Genomic DNA, 16,099 nt, shown 5'->3' on the forward strand with positions numbered 1-16,099 from the left:
TTTCCTTGAAGGGAGATAACTTACTCAGTTTTTAATCCCAGCTCCTACCACAGTGCCTCTCCCAGAGGAAATCCTTGGTAAATGTTTATCGACCTAATGTCTGTTAAGAGGCACAAAAAATAGTGAATTCACAGGGAGTATGGAGTCCTAATATCATTTTTGAAGCTTTAGCCCTTGGGCAAATTAGTTAACTTTGAATTATAATTTCTGTATCTTTGTAAAAGGGTATGATAAAAAACAACCTTACTGGGTTGGCAAGGCATTAAATTAAATATGTATAAAGTTTCTATCACATCATAAATAATAGGTATAGCTATTATCATTCTTAGCAATGATTACTAACAATTATTGCCAGTAATAATGGTAGTGGTGTAGTAGAGGTAGAAACATATAGGAGGTCTGAGAAGTTCTGGGGCTGTGTTTAGTGTATGGGAGGTTTTCTTCTCTGCTGTGCCAGCATGAGTGAGATTATATAGTTTGGACTGTAAGGTTATTGTCTGGGCATCTGAAGCCATCATTTTTCTCATTTTGTGACTAAGGAACCCAAACCAGAGATTGCGAGTCAGAGTCGGCCAGGTCCAGGATATGTTGTTCCTGGGCTCAGGGCGCTAGCCAGTACTGCTGAGCTTCCTGAGGTGCCAAAAACATGCACCAAGTTGTTTCTTTCAGCCAATGTGTGTGTGTGTGTGTGTGTGTGTGTGTGTGTGTGTGAGTGTGTGATAGAGGGAGGGAGGGAGGGAGGTTGTTTGATTCAGTGTCCATTAGTGAACATCTGATCCTGGTCATCATTTCCTGCATCATTTAAGAGCATCAGCCATCTGCACTGTTAATTTCTGCTTCTGAATGGTCTGTAGATTTTCTTATATCTTTTATTTGTGTGCATAATATTTCTTCCTCAAGGAGATTGTATATCACCCTATGTCAGTATGATCTTTAGGTAACTGTCTCAATAAATGCTGTCTGTAGGCCCTATGAGAAATATTTAGAATTGTAGTCTAAGCAAAATTCTGAACTTGAGTCCTACTTTTGCAAAAGTTTTGGCTGCTCTTCTTTCACATCCTGGCTACAGGATCAGAGTTCTGGGCTTCACTTTCTTGAGTGCATGCTAACTGTGCGGGTACAAAAATTATTTAAGTGTAATTACAAGGACTCTTTCTGGACCTACCCAGCTACCAGCATTTACTGTACATAAGACACTGAACTAGTTTTCCCTGGGCACAAAAGACCGAATAAGCTATTCAAGATCTGTTGGGAGTTTGTTCTCTGATAGAGGCAATATGTAGATGAAAATAATGACAACACAGAACAATGTTAAATGTGCACCATAAGGCCTTATGCCTCAAAGTGTGGTCTGGGGACTGGCATTACCTGGGGGTTGTTGGAAATGCAGAATCTCAGGCTTTGCTGCAGAGCTACTGAACCAGAATCTGCACTTTGCTGAGATCTCAGACAATATATTTGCATACTCAAGTATGAAGAACACTGGTAGAAGGCTTTAGGGAACGCAGATGTCACTTCTAGTTGGGGACACAGGATTTCATGGAGGAAGGAGCCTTGAAGGAGAGAAAGGATTTTGATGGTGGAGCTGGTGATTAGGAGCAGGCTATCCTGGGCAAAGGTAGGAAGGAGGAAAGACGGCTTTTTGAGTTGTCAGATTTCTAAGGGTACAGCGTTAGTGCAGGAGTAAGCCATGTGGGAACCAGGGGTACTTCAGATCAGAATGCCAGACAGGGTTTAAATTTTTAAGATATGCGTTGGAGATCAAAGGAATATTTTCATATATGCGAGTGACACAGACAGTCTCAGAGGTGGAAAGGAGCTTCCTGGTCCTTTTTTCTTATTACCTAATAGGATCAGAGCTGTGCTTTAGGAAGAGAAATCTAATGTACCTATGGGAGATGGTTCGCTGACTAGACCTGGAGATTAAGGAAATAGCATGGTGGCAATGCGAGTGAAATGAAGGCTGGAGAGGTTGCAGGGGTAGAATCAAGGGGAGGCAGTGTTTGGTACACTGGCAAGAAGAGAAAAAGTAACAGGGACAATGATTGCACTACTAATGACAGTGGTGGCAACGGGAAGAGGAGTAGTGGGTTTTTTGGAAGGGGACATGATGTTTGGTTTCTGGACATGCTGGTTGAGATGCTAACAGAATACAAGCTAGGAGACTTGTGCACTCCTTATTCAGAAAGGGGTATTTGGAACTCGTGAGAGAAGTCAGGGATGGAAGTGAAGGTTTGGGACTTCTCTGCAGCAAGCCATGGTTAAGCGGGGGTTGTGGCTAAGACCTCCAAGGCAAGACCACCTAGGGAGAGGAGGGACACAGAACATCAGTAGAGTCCCATTTCCTGAACACTTGGTTTCTTATCTCACTGTGTGGAAATGCGCTTTGAGGGCTGCTTTCCTCCTTTGTTTTTTTTTTAAAGATAGATTTATTTATTTATGTATGTATGTATGTATGTATGTATGTATGTATGTATGTATGTATGGCTGTGTTGGGTCTTCGTTCCTGTGTGAGGGCTTTCTCTAGTTGTGGCAATTGGTGGCCACTCTTCATCGCGGTGTGCGGGCCTCTCACTATTGTGGCCTCTCTTGTTGCAGAGCACAGGCTCCAGACGCGCAGGCAGTAATTGTGGCTCACGGGCCTAGTTGCTCCACGGCATGTGGGATCTTCCCAAACCAGGGCTTGAACCCATGTCCCCTGCATTGGGGGGCAGATTCTCAACCACGGCGCCACCAGGGAAGCCCTCCTCCTTTCTTGACTATGATACTATGGCTGTTGAAAGAAAAGCATTACTTATAGACATTAGAGTGTTTCTCAGTGGCTTAGGAAATAATTTCCAAAATATAGCTGGTACCCACAAGGGCACAGAGTTTGTAAGTCAGCCATAGTTTTACTGCATTGAACAGGCCCTAGCTAAAAAAACCAAAACAAAAACTTTCTCTCCAATTTGAATGTATCTACTGTATTTAAAATTTTCTTTCAGGGGCTTCCCTGGTGGTGCGGTGGTTGAGAGTCCGCCTGCCAATGCAGGGGACGCGGGTTCATGCCCCGGTCCGGGAGGATCCCATGAGCCGCGGAGCGGCTGGGCCCGTGAGCCATGGCCGCTGAGCCTGCGCGTCCGGAGCCTGTGCTCCGCAATGGGAGAGGCCACAACAGTGAGAGGCCCGCGTACCAGAAAAAAAAAAAAAATTTTTTTTTCTTTCGGGCTTCCCTGGTGGCGCAGTGGTTGAGAATCTGCCTGCTAATGCAGGGAACATGGGTTCAACCCCTGGTCTGGGAGGATCCCACATGCCGCGGAGCAACTAGGCCCGTGAGCCACAACTAATGAGCCTGCGCGTCTGGAGCCTGTGCTCCCCAACACGAGAGGCCACGATAGTGAGAGGCCCACGCACTGCGATGAAGAGTGGCCCCCGCTTGCCACAACTAGAGAAAGCCCTCGCACAGAAACGAAGACCGAACACAGCAAAAATAAATAAATAAATTAATAAACTCCTACCCCCAACATCTTCTTAAAAAATTTTTTTTCTTTCATTGTCTGTGTAGAAGTTTCTCTCCCTAATATTTTATTATGGTGTTTTTCAAACATACAGTACGGTTGAAAGACTTTTTAGTACTTCATACCTGTCACCTAGATTCTACCGTTAATATTTGATTATAATTGCTTTAACATACACCTCTCCCTTTACCCATCCTATGTAGAGATTTTTGTAAAAAACATAGTGTGATTGTAATATAAAATTTATGTACTGCTTTTCAGTAAATATTAAAAAGATTTTATCAAGTTATTACAAAGTTATAAACATTGTTTAAAATTACATCAAAATATTTCATCAAATATTTCATCTAATATATTTCATCATACTAGAGGTGACTTAATGATTCTGTATCTTATTAAATAAAAAAAATGATCCTGCATCTTAGGTTTTTTAAAATAAAAATGTTCTCCTAAATTCTTTTCTGTTTTTAAGATTTAAAAAAAAAGTGTAGATTCTCTTGTGTGAAGGAAAGAAGACACTATGTTGAAGAGATATCTGCACCCCTGTGTTCATAGCAGCATATTCACAATAGCCTAAGAAAATAGACTTAGGAAATAACCTAAGTATCTACTGGCAGATGAATGAATACAGAAGTTGAGATATATATACAGTAGAATATTATTCAGCCATAAAAAGGAAATCCTGCCATTTGTGACAACATGGATGAGACTTGAGGGCATTATGCTAAGTGAAATAAGTCTGAGAAAGACAAATACGGTATGATCTCACTTGTATGTGGAATCTAAGAACAGAGCATCAAAAAACCAAACTCATAGAAAAAGATCAGATTTGTGGTTACCAGAAGTAGGGGGTGAGAGGGAGGGGAATTGGATTAGGGTGGTCAAAAGATACAAACTTTCAGTTATAAGATAAATAAGTACTAGGGATGTAATGTACACATGATGACTCTAGCTAACACTGCTGTATGGTGTATATGAAAGTTAAGAGAGTAAATTCTAAGAGCTCATTACAAGGAAAAAAAATATTTTTTGGTGTCTATGTGAGATGCTGGTTGTTCACTAAACTTATTGTGGTAATCATTTCATGATGTATATAAGTCAAATCATGCTGCGTACCTTAAACCTATGCAGTGATGTATATCAATTTTTTCTTAATAAAGCTGGGAGAAAAAAATGTATAGATTCACAGAAGTGGAAATATTAGTAGATCAAACGATGTGAACATTTTTAAAGATTGGTACTTGTTGCCAAATTGTTTTTCAAAAGCCAAATTTACAAAGTCCACACCAGTATATTTGAGTGTTTGCTTCACTATATCCTGGCCAGCCTTGGCATATCATTAAAATATCTATCTATCTATCTATCTATCTATCTATATAGATAGATAGATAGATACATACATACATAAAAGTTTTAGTAACTTGGCAGGCCTTTGGGCTGGAGAAGAAGGTCCAGCTGCAGCTGGACCCTCCTCCCTTTTGAAGTGTTTGCTTCTAGGTTAATGGTAAATCGAGAAGCTTTTGGGTCATGGCTGAAGCCTGGAGCAGCGTAAGAGACAGGGAGATGATAATGAAGAGATTCAATTTCCCTCACTTTTTACTGCTTAAAATATTTTTTTTAGGCAATCTCTAACTTAGAGAAAAGTTATACAGTACAAAATTTTTTTCTCTTGAACCATTTGAGAATAAATTAATGATATACAACTGCCCCCAAATACTTTAGTGAGTATTTCCTATAAACAAAGGTATTCTCTTGTGTAACCCTAATATAACCATCCAAATCATGAAATCAGCATTGATACATTACTAACATCTAATCATATCCTGTTTTTGTTTCACCAAGTGCCTTAATATCCATTACAGCAAAAGAGCATGTTCAAAATCATGTGTTACTTTTACTTGTGTCAATTTGGAGCATTTTGCACTCCTGATTTTCATGACCTTGACACTTTTTGAGGGTACAAACCAGTTATTTTGCAGAATGTTCCTCATTTTTGGATTATTTTTCCATAATAACATTCAGGTTACACCTCTGGCAGAGATATCACAAATGTGGTGCTGTGTTCTTTTCATTACATCTTATCTGGAGACACGGGGTTTTGATTTGTTCTGTTTATGATATTGTTTATGTTGATGACTTGTTTAGGTGGTATTTACTAAGCTTCTCCACTGTAAAGTTATTCTCTTCATAATAAGTATTTGGTGAGGAGATATTTTGAAGCTTTGTAAATATCCTGTTCCTCATGACTCAACCAACCAACCTTTCATCCATCTATTTGTCAATCAACCAATCATTTCATTATGGATTCATGGTTTGCTGTTTTGTTCAATAGGATTATAATCTGTGACCATCACTACTTATTCTGATGCTCAAATTGTCCCTCATTGGGTCAGTGGGCATTATTCCACTCTGACTTCTATGTCTTTTCACATGTTCCCACTTTTTTTTTTTTTTTGAGACTTTCTTACTTTCTGGCAGAAGTTATTCTTAGTTCATATTGTACTTTTCCTGCTCCAGCCCTGGAATCAGCCATTTCTCTGAGGAACTCTGATTCTTTTTAGTGGATAATGATATTTGGGAACCAAGATCTGGGTGTTTTGTGTGCTCATTGCTATTGGGGTGTCACTGCTCCCAGGTCCCCACAGTGGATTGAGGAATGTGTGTATTCATGTCTTTTTATTTTATTTTATTATTTTATTATTTATTTTTGTCTGCGTTGGGTCTTCGTTGCTGCATGCGGGCTTTTTCTAGTTGTGACGAGCGGGGGCTACTCCTCATTGTGGTGTGCGGGCTTCTCATTGCGGTGGCTTCTCTTGTTGTGGAGCACTGGCTCTAGGCTCGCGGGCTTCAGTAGTTGCAGCTCAGTAGTTGCAGTTCAGTACGCAGGCTTACTAGTTGTGGTGCACGGGCTCAGTTGCTCTGCAGCATGTGGGATCTTCCTGGACCAGGGCTTGAACCTGTGTCCCCTGCATTGGCAGGTGGATTCTTAACCACTGTGCCACCATGGAAGCCCTGTGTTCATGTCTTTACCTCTATAGTTTTTAATCTCTCTTTTGAAAAAAAAATATTTCACTGATCTCTACAATTCTAATTTAGCAGCAATCATTCTAGTTTTCTCCCTTTTCCTATTTATCTTTCTCTGACAGTGACAAAACGTGGTTCCCATTATTCAGTGTATATACATGTATGTGATGCATGCCCTTGTATGTAACCAATCTCTCATCAGTGTGGCTGCTGTCCTCTTCTCCCCCACCCCCATGCCCTCTTTACCACACCTGGACTCTCCACCCTACACCAACCTGTCCAGCTATGTGGAAGCCCTCCTCATCTTAACTAGGGATTTGACCCCTGCCCCAGGTCACCCCATCCACATCCCACTTCTGCTCTGATTGTGGTGCCCTTCTACTGGCCACATCTCCTGTCTTCCCCCTAGCCTACCTGTGTTAGTACTGAGCTGTTCGAGGTGAGGAACAGTTCTTAAATGCTCTCCAGAGCCCTAGTGGATTTTAGCTGGAAAGATCAGACCTCTTGGCTCATTCAGAGAAGTCATACAAACTTTGATTTGTTTAACCTTAACTTGGGAGGGAAAAAGAGGCTGGGCTTTGGTGTTTCCCTTTTACCTGGGGTTTTTTCACCCAAGTCCCAAATCACATCCACACTGCCCCTTCCTGGTAGCTAGTGCTTATAGGGGGCTGAGAAAAAAAACCAGCTGAGCCTTAAGGGCTCCCAGCCAGGAGGGACAAGTCCCAGGGGAATGTGTACTCCTGAAGACGCTGGTTCCCCAGACATAAAATATGGGATCCAGGCAACTTATTAGAAAAACAGAACAAGGGCACCATCTTTGCTTTCTATCCCAAACTGGAAAAGGGCTCAAAAAATGTTTCCTTGATTCCACGAGGAGACAGATTTCCTCCCCTTCTCCCTAGCTTGATTGCCCCATGGCAGACTGTTATCCTTTGTCTTTTTTATAGTTGGGGGTGGGGAGTGGCAGAGGGGATGGAGAAAGCTAGTGACTATGGGGGTGGGGAGCAGATGTACTCTGGGTCTCCCGTCAGGCTTAGCCACAGGAGCCCTTGCCCCACTCATAGGGACACCAGAGGCTCCCACCTGATGGGCTCCAAGATGGAGGAGAAGGCAGGGGTAGAAGATGCAAGCCAGGGTGCTGAAGACAGATTGTTTAAAACATCTTTGCTACCTTGATGTGTAATGATAGAGAGTATCTTAATTTGTACTAGAAGTATGTATCTATGCATATTCCTTTTATTAAAAATTTTTTTGAATGAATGACTTTTATTATTTAAACTCTTTAATGCTAAATACACATGCATACAGAAAAATGAACAAGTTATAAGTATACAACACAAAATTCTCACAATGTGAACACTTATTTAACCACCACTCATGTCAAGAAATAAAACTCTGCCAGTACTCAAAAACCCCCTTGATGCTTTTTCCCAATTATTGCCTGTTCCCTCCTCTCCAAAAGTAACCACTTTCCCAACTTAGCCATAAATTTGTTTTGCCAGTTTTTTTTATTTTTATGTAAATGGAATAATATAGTATGATTCCTTTGTGTCTGGCTTCTTTTGCTTAATGTCACATTTGGGAGATTTGAGAATGTTCTGGTATATTAGCTGTGGTTTGTTCATTTTCATTGCTGTGTATAAGTTCATTGTATGATTATATTATGTTTATTTAGTTTCCTACTGATAGATAACTGGGGTCTTCCTGGGTTTGGGCTGTTGTGAATAATACTGCTTATGAACCTTATTGCCCATGGATTTTGGTGCACATAGACATGCATTTCCTTCTAGAATATCTATGGGAATAGACTTATGCATGTTACTTTTAGCAAGTAATTTGCCTTGGTGTCATTTTTCTCAGTCTTCTGATGCTATTTCATGTATCACTAATCTTTAAAAATTATTTTTGATAGCTACTACCATGTTTGAAGCTGGAAAGGACAAAGGTAATCCAGATGAATTTGCTGTGGCACTTGATGAAACCCTTGGAGACTTTGCGTTCCCAGATGAATTTGTCTTTGATGTTTGGGGAGTCATTGGTGATGCCAAATGAGGATGATTATGACGTGAATGATCGTCTCTGGAGGAATGAACCATTGTTCCTGAAAAAAAAAAAGTTAAAATCTGCTTTTAGACACTGTTATGGACTCTGGCTTGTTTTATGTGTATGAATACATTCTTTTGAAATATAATTTTGATTTCTGGGCACTTTTTAATGCAGTTGCATATGTAGTATGCTTAAGATAAATTACCTAAAACGTGATCAATTTTAATACTCATTTAAAAGCTTTTTAAAATTAGTTTTAGAGAGTATTTCTAGATAGGTTATTTTGTTCCCCAATGACACCCATGTTTTGTTTTCCATATAATAAGTAGTTGATTGCAATCGCTTTGTAGTTCTTTTGCAAAATCTAATGCAGTGGAAATGAGGATTGGAATATAATTTGCCTCATAGCATCTTCATTTTGTTATACTAGCTTGAACAGGATATGATATGTTCAGGACATGAAATATGAATTATGCCTACTAGATGTCTAGAAACATTTTTTTTAAAATCCACTGAATAAGGGGAGGAAGATTCCTATAGCCTGTTGATGTCTATGGCTTACTCTCTTTGTAAAACAAGGATTGATTGACTTTTATTTTTCGCTTCTTTGTAATTGCTTCCTTGCTTCTTAAACTTGTTGAAATCTATTGCGTTGTGTATGTATTTGCACGTGTAGAAGAAGGTGAAAAAGAGGCAGATACGGTAGAAACCACTTATACTTGATTTTTCTTTTTTTAGCAGTTCTTACAACACTATTTCTTTTCCATCCATACCTACTGTTATGTTACCCTTTATAAGCATTCCAGGGAAAGTTTTTATAGTCTGTGTAGAACTTTTCTTTTGAAAGATGTTTACTCAGAAAATAACTGTGTTTGAGAACATTTTTGGGGGTTAAAGAGCAACCCTTTTTTTTTTTTTTTTTTTTGAAGAGCAACACTTCTAAGCCTCCTGAACTTAAAAGGAGATACCATCAGCAGTAGATTTCCCCCTAGTGAAAGTGCAGGAAGAAGGGAAAATTGAGAAAATATATTAGCTTATTATTTTAGAGTTCTAATGCACTCTCTCTGAAACCTTACATTATTGAGAAAATTGAGGGTAAATGACCATTTTATCACTCTTACTTGACATTTTACAGATGTAAGAGAAATGGAAATGAATGGTTTCAACATACATCATTTAATAAGGCGGAGCATGGTGTGACCAAGCATTCTTCTAAAATGTTAGGTGGAAAATGCTGCATGCTTCCGTGGTAATCAGAAATAATAACCTGTGAGGGGTGTATTCTAGGAAATCAGAAGTAGTTCCCTTTTCATGCTGGGTTGATGCTTAGATAACTCTTGTTTTCTGGTGCAACTTCACTTTTACTGCTTTCCGCTCTCTTTTTCACATAAATTTAATTCTATGAATCTTGGTATTCTTTGTCTCATTAATCTGAAACCTGCACAGAAACTGTTGCAGTCATTAACATGTAACAAAAGCAGTTTATAGAATGTGGATTGTCTTATTGCCCTTGCCCATCATTTGGAGATAGCATTCAGGCTGTAGTAATTTGTTGCTACTTGTTTAGTGAATTTCTTTCAGAGGTCCCCAAATACATACTAATTCTTAATATCACTTCTCATAGGATAGGAAAGTTATTTGATGACTTAAGAGGCCCACAGAAATATTTCGGTTTAAGCAAAAAATAAATTTTTTGGCACTAGATGTTAGATTTGAAATGATGAGTCATTGTTTATTATTGATGGCTGTCTGATTCTCCTTTCCTTTTGGATATGGATGAACACTGACACTTGGTGCAAATTCTCTGTGATTTGTGGAATCTCATATTCACAAAGTGGTTACCATGATCTTTCTAGAATTTTGGTGTGTAAGGTACTGACGGCCATGTACAGCTGCAACTGTAACTTGCTTGTTAGCATCAAATGAGCATAAAGGGTGTCAGCTGGGCACAGGTGTTTTACTACTAACAGTTTTTTTTTTCTTGAAATGTCTTTCTCTGTTACCTCTACTGAAAAACTGATAACAAAGTAAGTTTCTTCATTTTGTTCTCTTACCTGAAAATATATCTCTTTGTGAACTTTGTGCCTTTTGGTAAAACTCTCAGTGCACAAAAGGAACAGGGTTTCTTTTTAGATGTCACAGTCCACAAGTGGGAGCTACCCTTCTACTGCTACAATGAGACAAAGTCTTTTTTTTTTTAACTGTGCCATTTTATTGGCAACACTAAACATTTTCAGAAGGCCTCTGTTGTTTTCTCTTGTTCTCTAAGAACTTTTTTTTCCCCAAGTGGAGGATGATGGTTTCATTCTTTTTAAGATTTTGATTATTTTATTCTTGATTTCCTTTCATGCAAAACAGCATCTTTCAGTGGCCACTAAGAGCACACTCTGTTTTCTTTGTGGAAAGAATGTAAAGGATGAGTGAACGTTGGGTTCAATGGGGTCTTGAATACAGCTTGGCTCCCAGCAGGTCTACACATTCTGATGACTACAAATGGGTACATTTTGGGTTTCTGTGATGTTTCAAAAATACAATTATATAATTATATGATGTGAAACTCTTTAAGAATTCAACTAATAGGGCTTCCTTGGTGGTGCAGTGGTTAAGAATCCACCTGCCAATGCAGGGGACATGGGTTCGAGGCCTGGTCCAGGAAGATCCCACATGCTGTGGAGCAACTAAGCCTGTGCACCACAACTACTGAGCCTGCAGGCCTAGATCCCGTGCTCCACAAGAGAAGCCACTGCAATGGGAAGCCCACATACTGCAACAAAGAGTAGCCCCCACTCACCGCAACTAGAGAAAGCCCACACGCAGCAACGAAGACCCAACATAGCCAAAAATAAATAAATAATTTTAAAAAAGAATTCAACTATAAAAGCTGTAATCAGTTAACCTCTGCTTGGGGCTGCTATAGCCAATAGTATAATGTGACAGATAATTAGCTAAATAGAGATAATTTTTCCAAATGATGTTTAATTTGAGTATTTTCCCCCATAACTTTAACAAATAAACATTTTCCAAGTAAAGCGCACTTTATTTGGGTCCATGTTGCTATACCTCCATCAAGTCTAGAGAGCGCCTTCCTGGTTCCTTCAGTTATCATTGCCTTCCTAGCATAGTGGCAGAATGAATTTCACCTGCAAATGGTGTTTTCAAAGTAATGATTTTTCTAAATAGAGTACAGTTATCTGCCAGAGATGTAAAAGAGTGACCATATAATTACCATTTCACTCTGTGATACATCTAAAACATATGGATACCAATAGCATGCCGTTACTCTGGAGGAAGTAATAGGTTAAAAAGACAGTTGAGTGTTTTACTCAAGCTGTGACTGAATAGAGAGAGATAGGAGATGCTATTCAACTCACAGTCCCACGTATTAGGACTCTGTGTAAAATGCACATTTATTATCTTCTTGACACAGACTGAAAGAGATATCAGAGTAATGTATCATGGTTATAAAATGTTTCTAAGATTGAGAAGTGTACCACTGGCACAACCTGTCCCTACCTGTTACCTGAAAACCCAGTTCTAAGACATGATTCATGGTTATTATATGCTAGGAGGGTGAGCAAAAGTTGAGTATGACATCTTTTTTTTTTTTACATCTTTATTGGAGTATAATTGCTTAACAATGGTGTGTTAGCTTCTGCTTTATAACAAAATGAATCAGTTATACATATGTTCCCATATCCCCTCCCTCTTGCGTCTCCCTCCCACCCTCCCTATGAGTATGACATCTTTATTTCATTGGAGACATTACATCTCTATGAGACTTATGTATAGCCATAGATATTTTCAAACTATAGGAAGAAAAAGAAATTAAAAAAAAATTTCTGAAAGATAGTTTTAAGTAAACGTTTTATATTTTGAACTGTTTGTGCCATGCATATAGCATTGACTATATACAGGTAAAATATTCTACTTTGTCATAAAGAAAAGTTTTTTTCTCTTTTATAAAAATCATAGCTTATACTTTAAAATGTATTTTTGAGATTGAATTTGGAAATTTATTAATATGTGAAATTACAAATTATATTTTGATACATTGTTTAAAAATGTAATATTTAATGTATTTCTACTTATAATGTATACATCTTCATGTATTGATCAAAAAGTAAATTATTTGTAAAGCTATCATAACTTTATATTTCTTATATTTAAAATAGAAGTCCTCAAATAAAAAATCGTTTTCATGGAAAAAAAGTGATGAATGTTTTTATCATGAAAACAATAAAAATTTGGGGTTTTGAATGTCAGACTTTTAAGTTTTGTCTAAATAAATAATGGGGATAACACATGTGATTGTCCAGGCCTTTGTGTTTTTAACGTACCTTGGTATATCTTTTTCTCAACATATTTTGTAACAAGGTATAACCTCAAGGTCTCTTAGTTTTAAAATCCCCAAATTATTTGCTTTGATTCAGTAAAAATACATGAGATAGGCACTGCTACAATACTCTAAGACAAAACAGTCAGAAGCTGTTCCTGTTATAAGATGGAGGTTTACCCAGGGTGACACTTTCTTCTTTATTCAACCAATTTTTATGGCAGTAACTTCCAAACAATAGTATAAGTAAAAGACATATCAGCCCCTAGCTCTTCGGTAGTTATGCCTTTTGGGTTCATTATCTCCTTGATAGTTTGAAGGCCCTATCAGAGCTGTTAGAAATCCTTACAAATGTGCTAATTCCATGTACTGGTGGTGGGGCCCAGGAATCTGCATTTTGACACCTCCTCCAAATGGTTCTAAATGGAAGTGAATCAGGGACCTTTACTGTGAGCTCTCTGAAGGTGCTGGCCTAGTCTAGGGTGGAACAATAGATACACTTGAGCACTCAGGATCTATCAAGGTAAGCAGAGGCATAAAAGAGATCTCTAATGCAATCAGATAAGTGCTCAAATGCATGTGATGTAGTATGCGAAAAAGCTGTAAATGACAGTAGGCATTTTGTTAAGTGGACAGTTTTCTAAACGTTACTTGGTATGCTAGAAGAATTTGTTATCTTAGAGAAATAGACTCCCCAAGTGGCACACTATGGGTTAACCCATGTGATGGTTTTGCTTCAGTTTACATGCAGTGTTTGATTCTTACTGTTGATACAAGTAAATATTGGCTATTTATCTTACCCTTATTAGGTTTTTTATCCTCTTCTAGTTTTGTAGGTAAAGATCCTCTGAAACGATGGTTTCTAAACATTTTCGCTTTTAACAGAGTGGAATTGACATGTGTGATAAGAAGACTGACCTCTCTCAATTAGACTAAGTTCAGTGGATGCTGTGGTTTTGATTATGGAAAAGCTAAGCCTGTAAAAATGCTGCTTGAATTCTCCTTGTATAGATTTTTCTCTTATTGAGGTCCCTTTATGCAGAGGGTAGAATGCAGAACGTAATTCATGCTTCCTTATCTTATGTGTCATCTAAAAATAAGTGGGAAATAATATTTATGATTAAAAAAGTTATACATCCAATGAATTAATTTAACTTTGAAAAAGTGTTTTCTCTAGAAGTTAGAATTTCTACCCCCTTGTTCAGATAAGTTCTTGTAAAAATAATTTGATTTGTTTTATTTATTTAAAAAAATTTTATTTATATTTTTATTGCATATATATAATATACAATACTTATATATTTATAGTGTATATATATATATATAACAAAATTTACTATTTTAACCATTTTTAAGTGTACAGTTTTGTGGCATTAGGTACATTCACAATGTTGTGCAATCATTACCTCTATCTATTTCCAGAACTTTTTTTTTTTTTTTTGCGGCACTCGGCCTTTCACTGTTGTGGCCTCTCCCGTTGCATAGCACAGGCTCTGGACGCGCAGGCTCAGTGGCCATGGCTCACGGGCCCAGCCGCTCTGCGGCATGTGGGATCTTCCTGGACCGGGGCACGAACCCACGTCCCCTGCATCGACAGGTGGACTCTCAACTACTGCGCCACCAGGGAAGCCCTATTTCCAGAACTTTTTCATCATCCAAACAGAGGCTCTATATCCATTAAACAACAACTCCCCATTCCTCTCTCTGCCCAGCCCCTGGAAACTTCTATTCTACTTTCTGTCTCTATGAATTTGCCTGTTCTAGGTATCTCATATAAATGGAGTTATACAATATTTATCCTTTTATGTCTGGGTTATCTCAGGAAAATGCTTTCAAGATTCAACCATGTTGCAACACATATCAGAATTTCATCTTATTTTAACAGAAAAGTAAACAGAAATATAAAAATGAGATAAACCAAAGATTTTCTTCCCCATAAAACAAGAGGAAAACTGCGTCTTTTGCAATGGCGCTGGAGAAAAATGAAGAAATAAAATCTTACAAACTTAAGGAATGGATTCAAAACCATGGGAAACTTTAGGATAACAGGATAATGGGAACATTGTAGTCATCTTCCTGCAATGTCCTTCCCTCTTCACACCTTCCATTCCTTGCTCTTTCTTCTCTACCTAACCTCCATTCATGGTGTTCCTCAGGCCTCGGGCCTGGGTTCCTATCCCCTATTCTACCCTCTTAGGAGACTCATCTGATCCTGTATCTTTAAACATTTTTATATTTTCAACTCCAAAATCTATATCACCAGTTTGGGCCTCTCTTCTGAGCTCTGTACTCAGATATTCAACTGCTTCCTTGACATCTCCACTTGGTGTGTCAAAACCTTAACATGTCTAGCATGAAACATTAGATTTTTCTTAGAAGTCTTATTTTCCTCCATTTTTGTGACAGGGAGTGGCTCATAATTCACCTCACTGCTCTTTTACCTACTGTGTCTAATTCAGCAGCAAGTCCTTTTTGTTGTATTTCCTAAAATGCCTCCTGAATACATCCACTTCTTTCCAGTTTCACTGTCACCTATTTCATCCACATGTCATCTCTCCTGTGGCTGCTCCAACAGGCTCTGCGCTGCCCGGTAACAAGAGTACTCTGAAAACATTTACTGCAGGACATGAGTGTTCAGCATCCTTTAAAATGAGTGTCAGCGCCTCATTTTTTCTTCTCTGGAAGGGTTTGACATTAAGCTTTTTTCTGTCTTTGAGGGAAGGGACACTACTTTTTGGATGATTCAGCTTCTACTAAAGGGCCCACAGAGTCTACTGTGAAAGAAATAGGAGGAAGGAGGCAAGATGAAGAAATCTCTTAGGTGTAGACTAAAGGCTGTGAAGGCTAAACTGTGTGTGTGTGTAGGAAGGGCAGAGAGAGAGAGAGAAATGTCTTTAAAGGCCCAAACAGAGGGGATTGGTACCTTGTTTTCCTGCAGACACATCATGGTTAGATGGAGTGTTTAGACCAACAGGAACAAAAGTCTTCAAAAGATTCCTGATCTTTCATCATGGCACAGAGGGAGTAAGCCCCATAGTGAGGGGTGGTGTTTGAACACTCAAGACCTGTGAGGAAGCTTGAGTCGTTGACCAGAGAGCACCAACCTTCATAGAACACCTCTTCCCATCCCCTATTTGTTTCTGTCATCAGTGTTCGGTGAGGATATGGTTTGTCAGCAGTCTTGCCTGCTGTTGTCTAG

At 38.7% G+C, this 16,099-nt stretch overlaps 1 protein-coding gene across 1 annotated transcript in view; it reads left to right on the top strand.

The window, feature by feature from the left end:
- Positions 1-8,573, top strand: part of GIPC2 (GIPC PDZ domain containing family member 2) — a gene marked incomplete at its 3' end in the record, with an annotated part of 90,676 nt that extends 82,103 nt beyond the window's left edge. The window contains exon 6 of the mRNA XM_079724997.1: positions 8,434-8,573. Within this exon, the coding sequence (XP_079581123.1) occupies positions 8,434-8,573 (140 nt within the window). The remainder of the gene's footprint in view (positions 1-8,433) is intronic.
- Positions 8,574-16,099: the final 7,526 nt, after the last annotated feature.

Source organism: Hyperoodon ampullatus (genome assembly GCF_949752795.1).
Source record: "Hyperoodon ampullatus genome assembly, chromosome: 2".
Classification (NCBI taxonomy): domain Eukaryota; kingdom Metazoa; phylum Chordata; class Mammalia; order Artiodactyla; family Ziphiidae; genus Hyperoodon; species Hyperoodon ampullatus.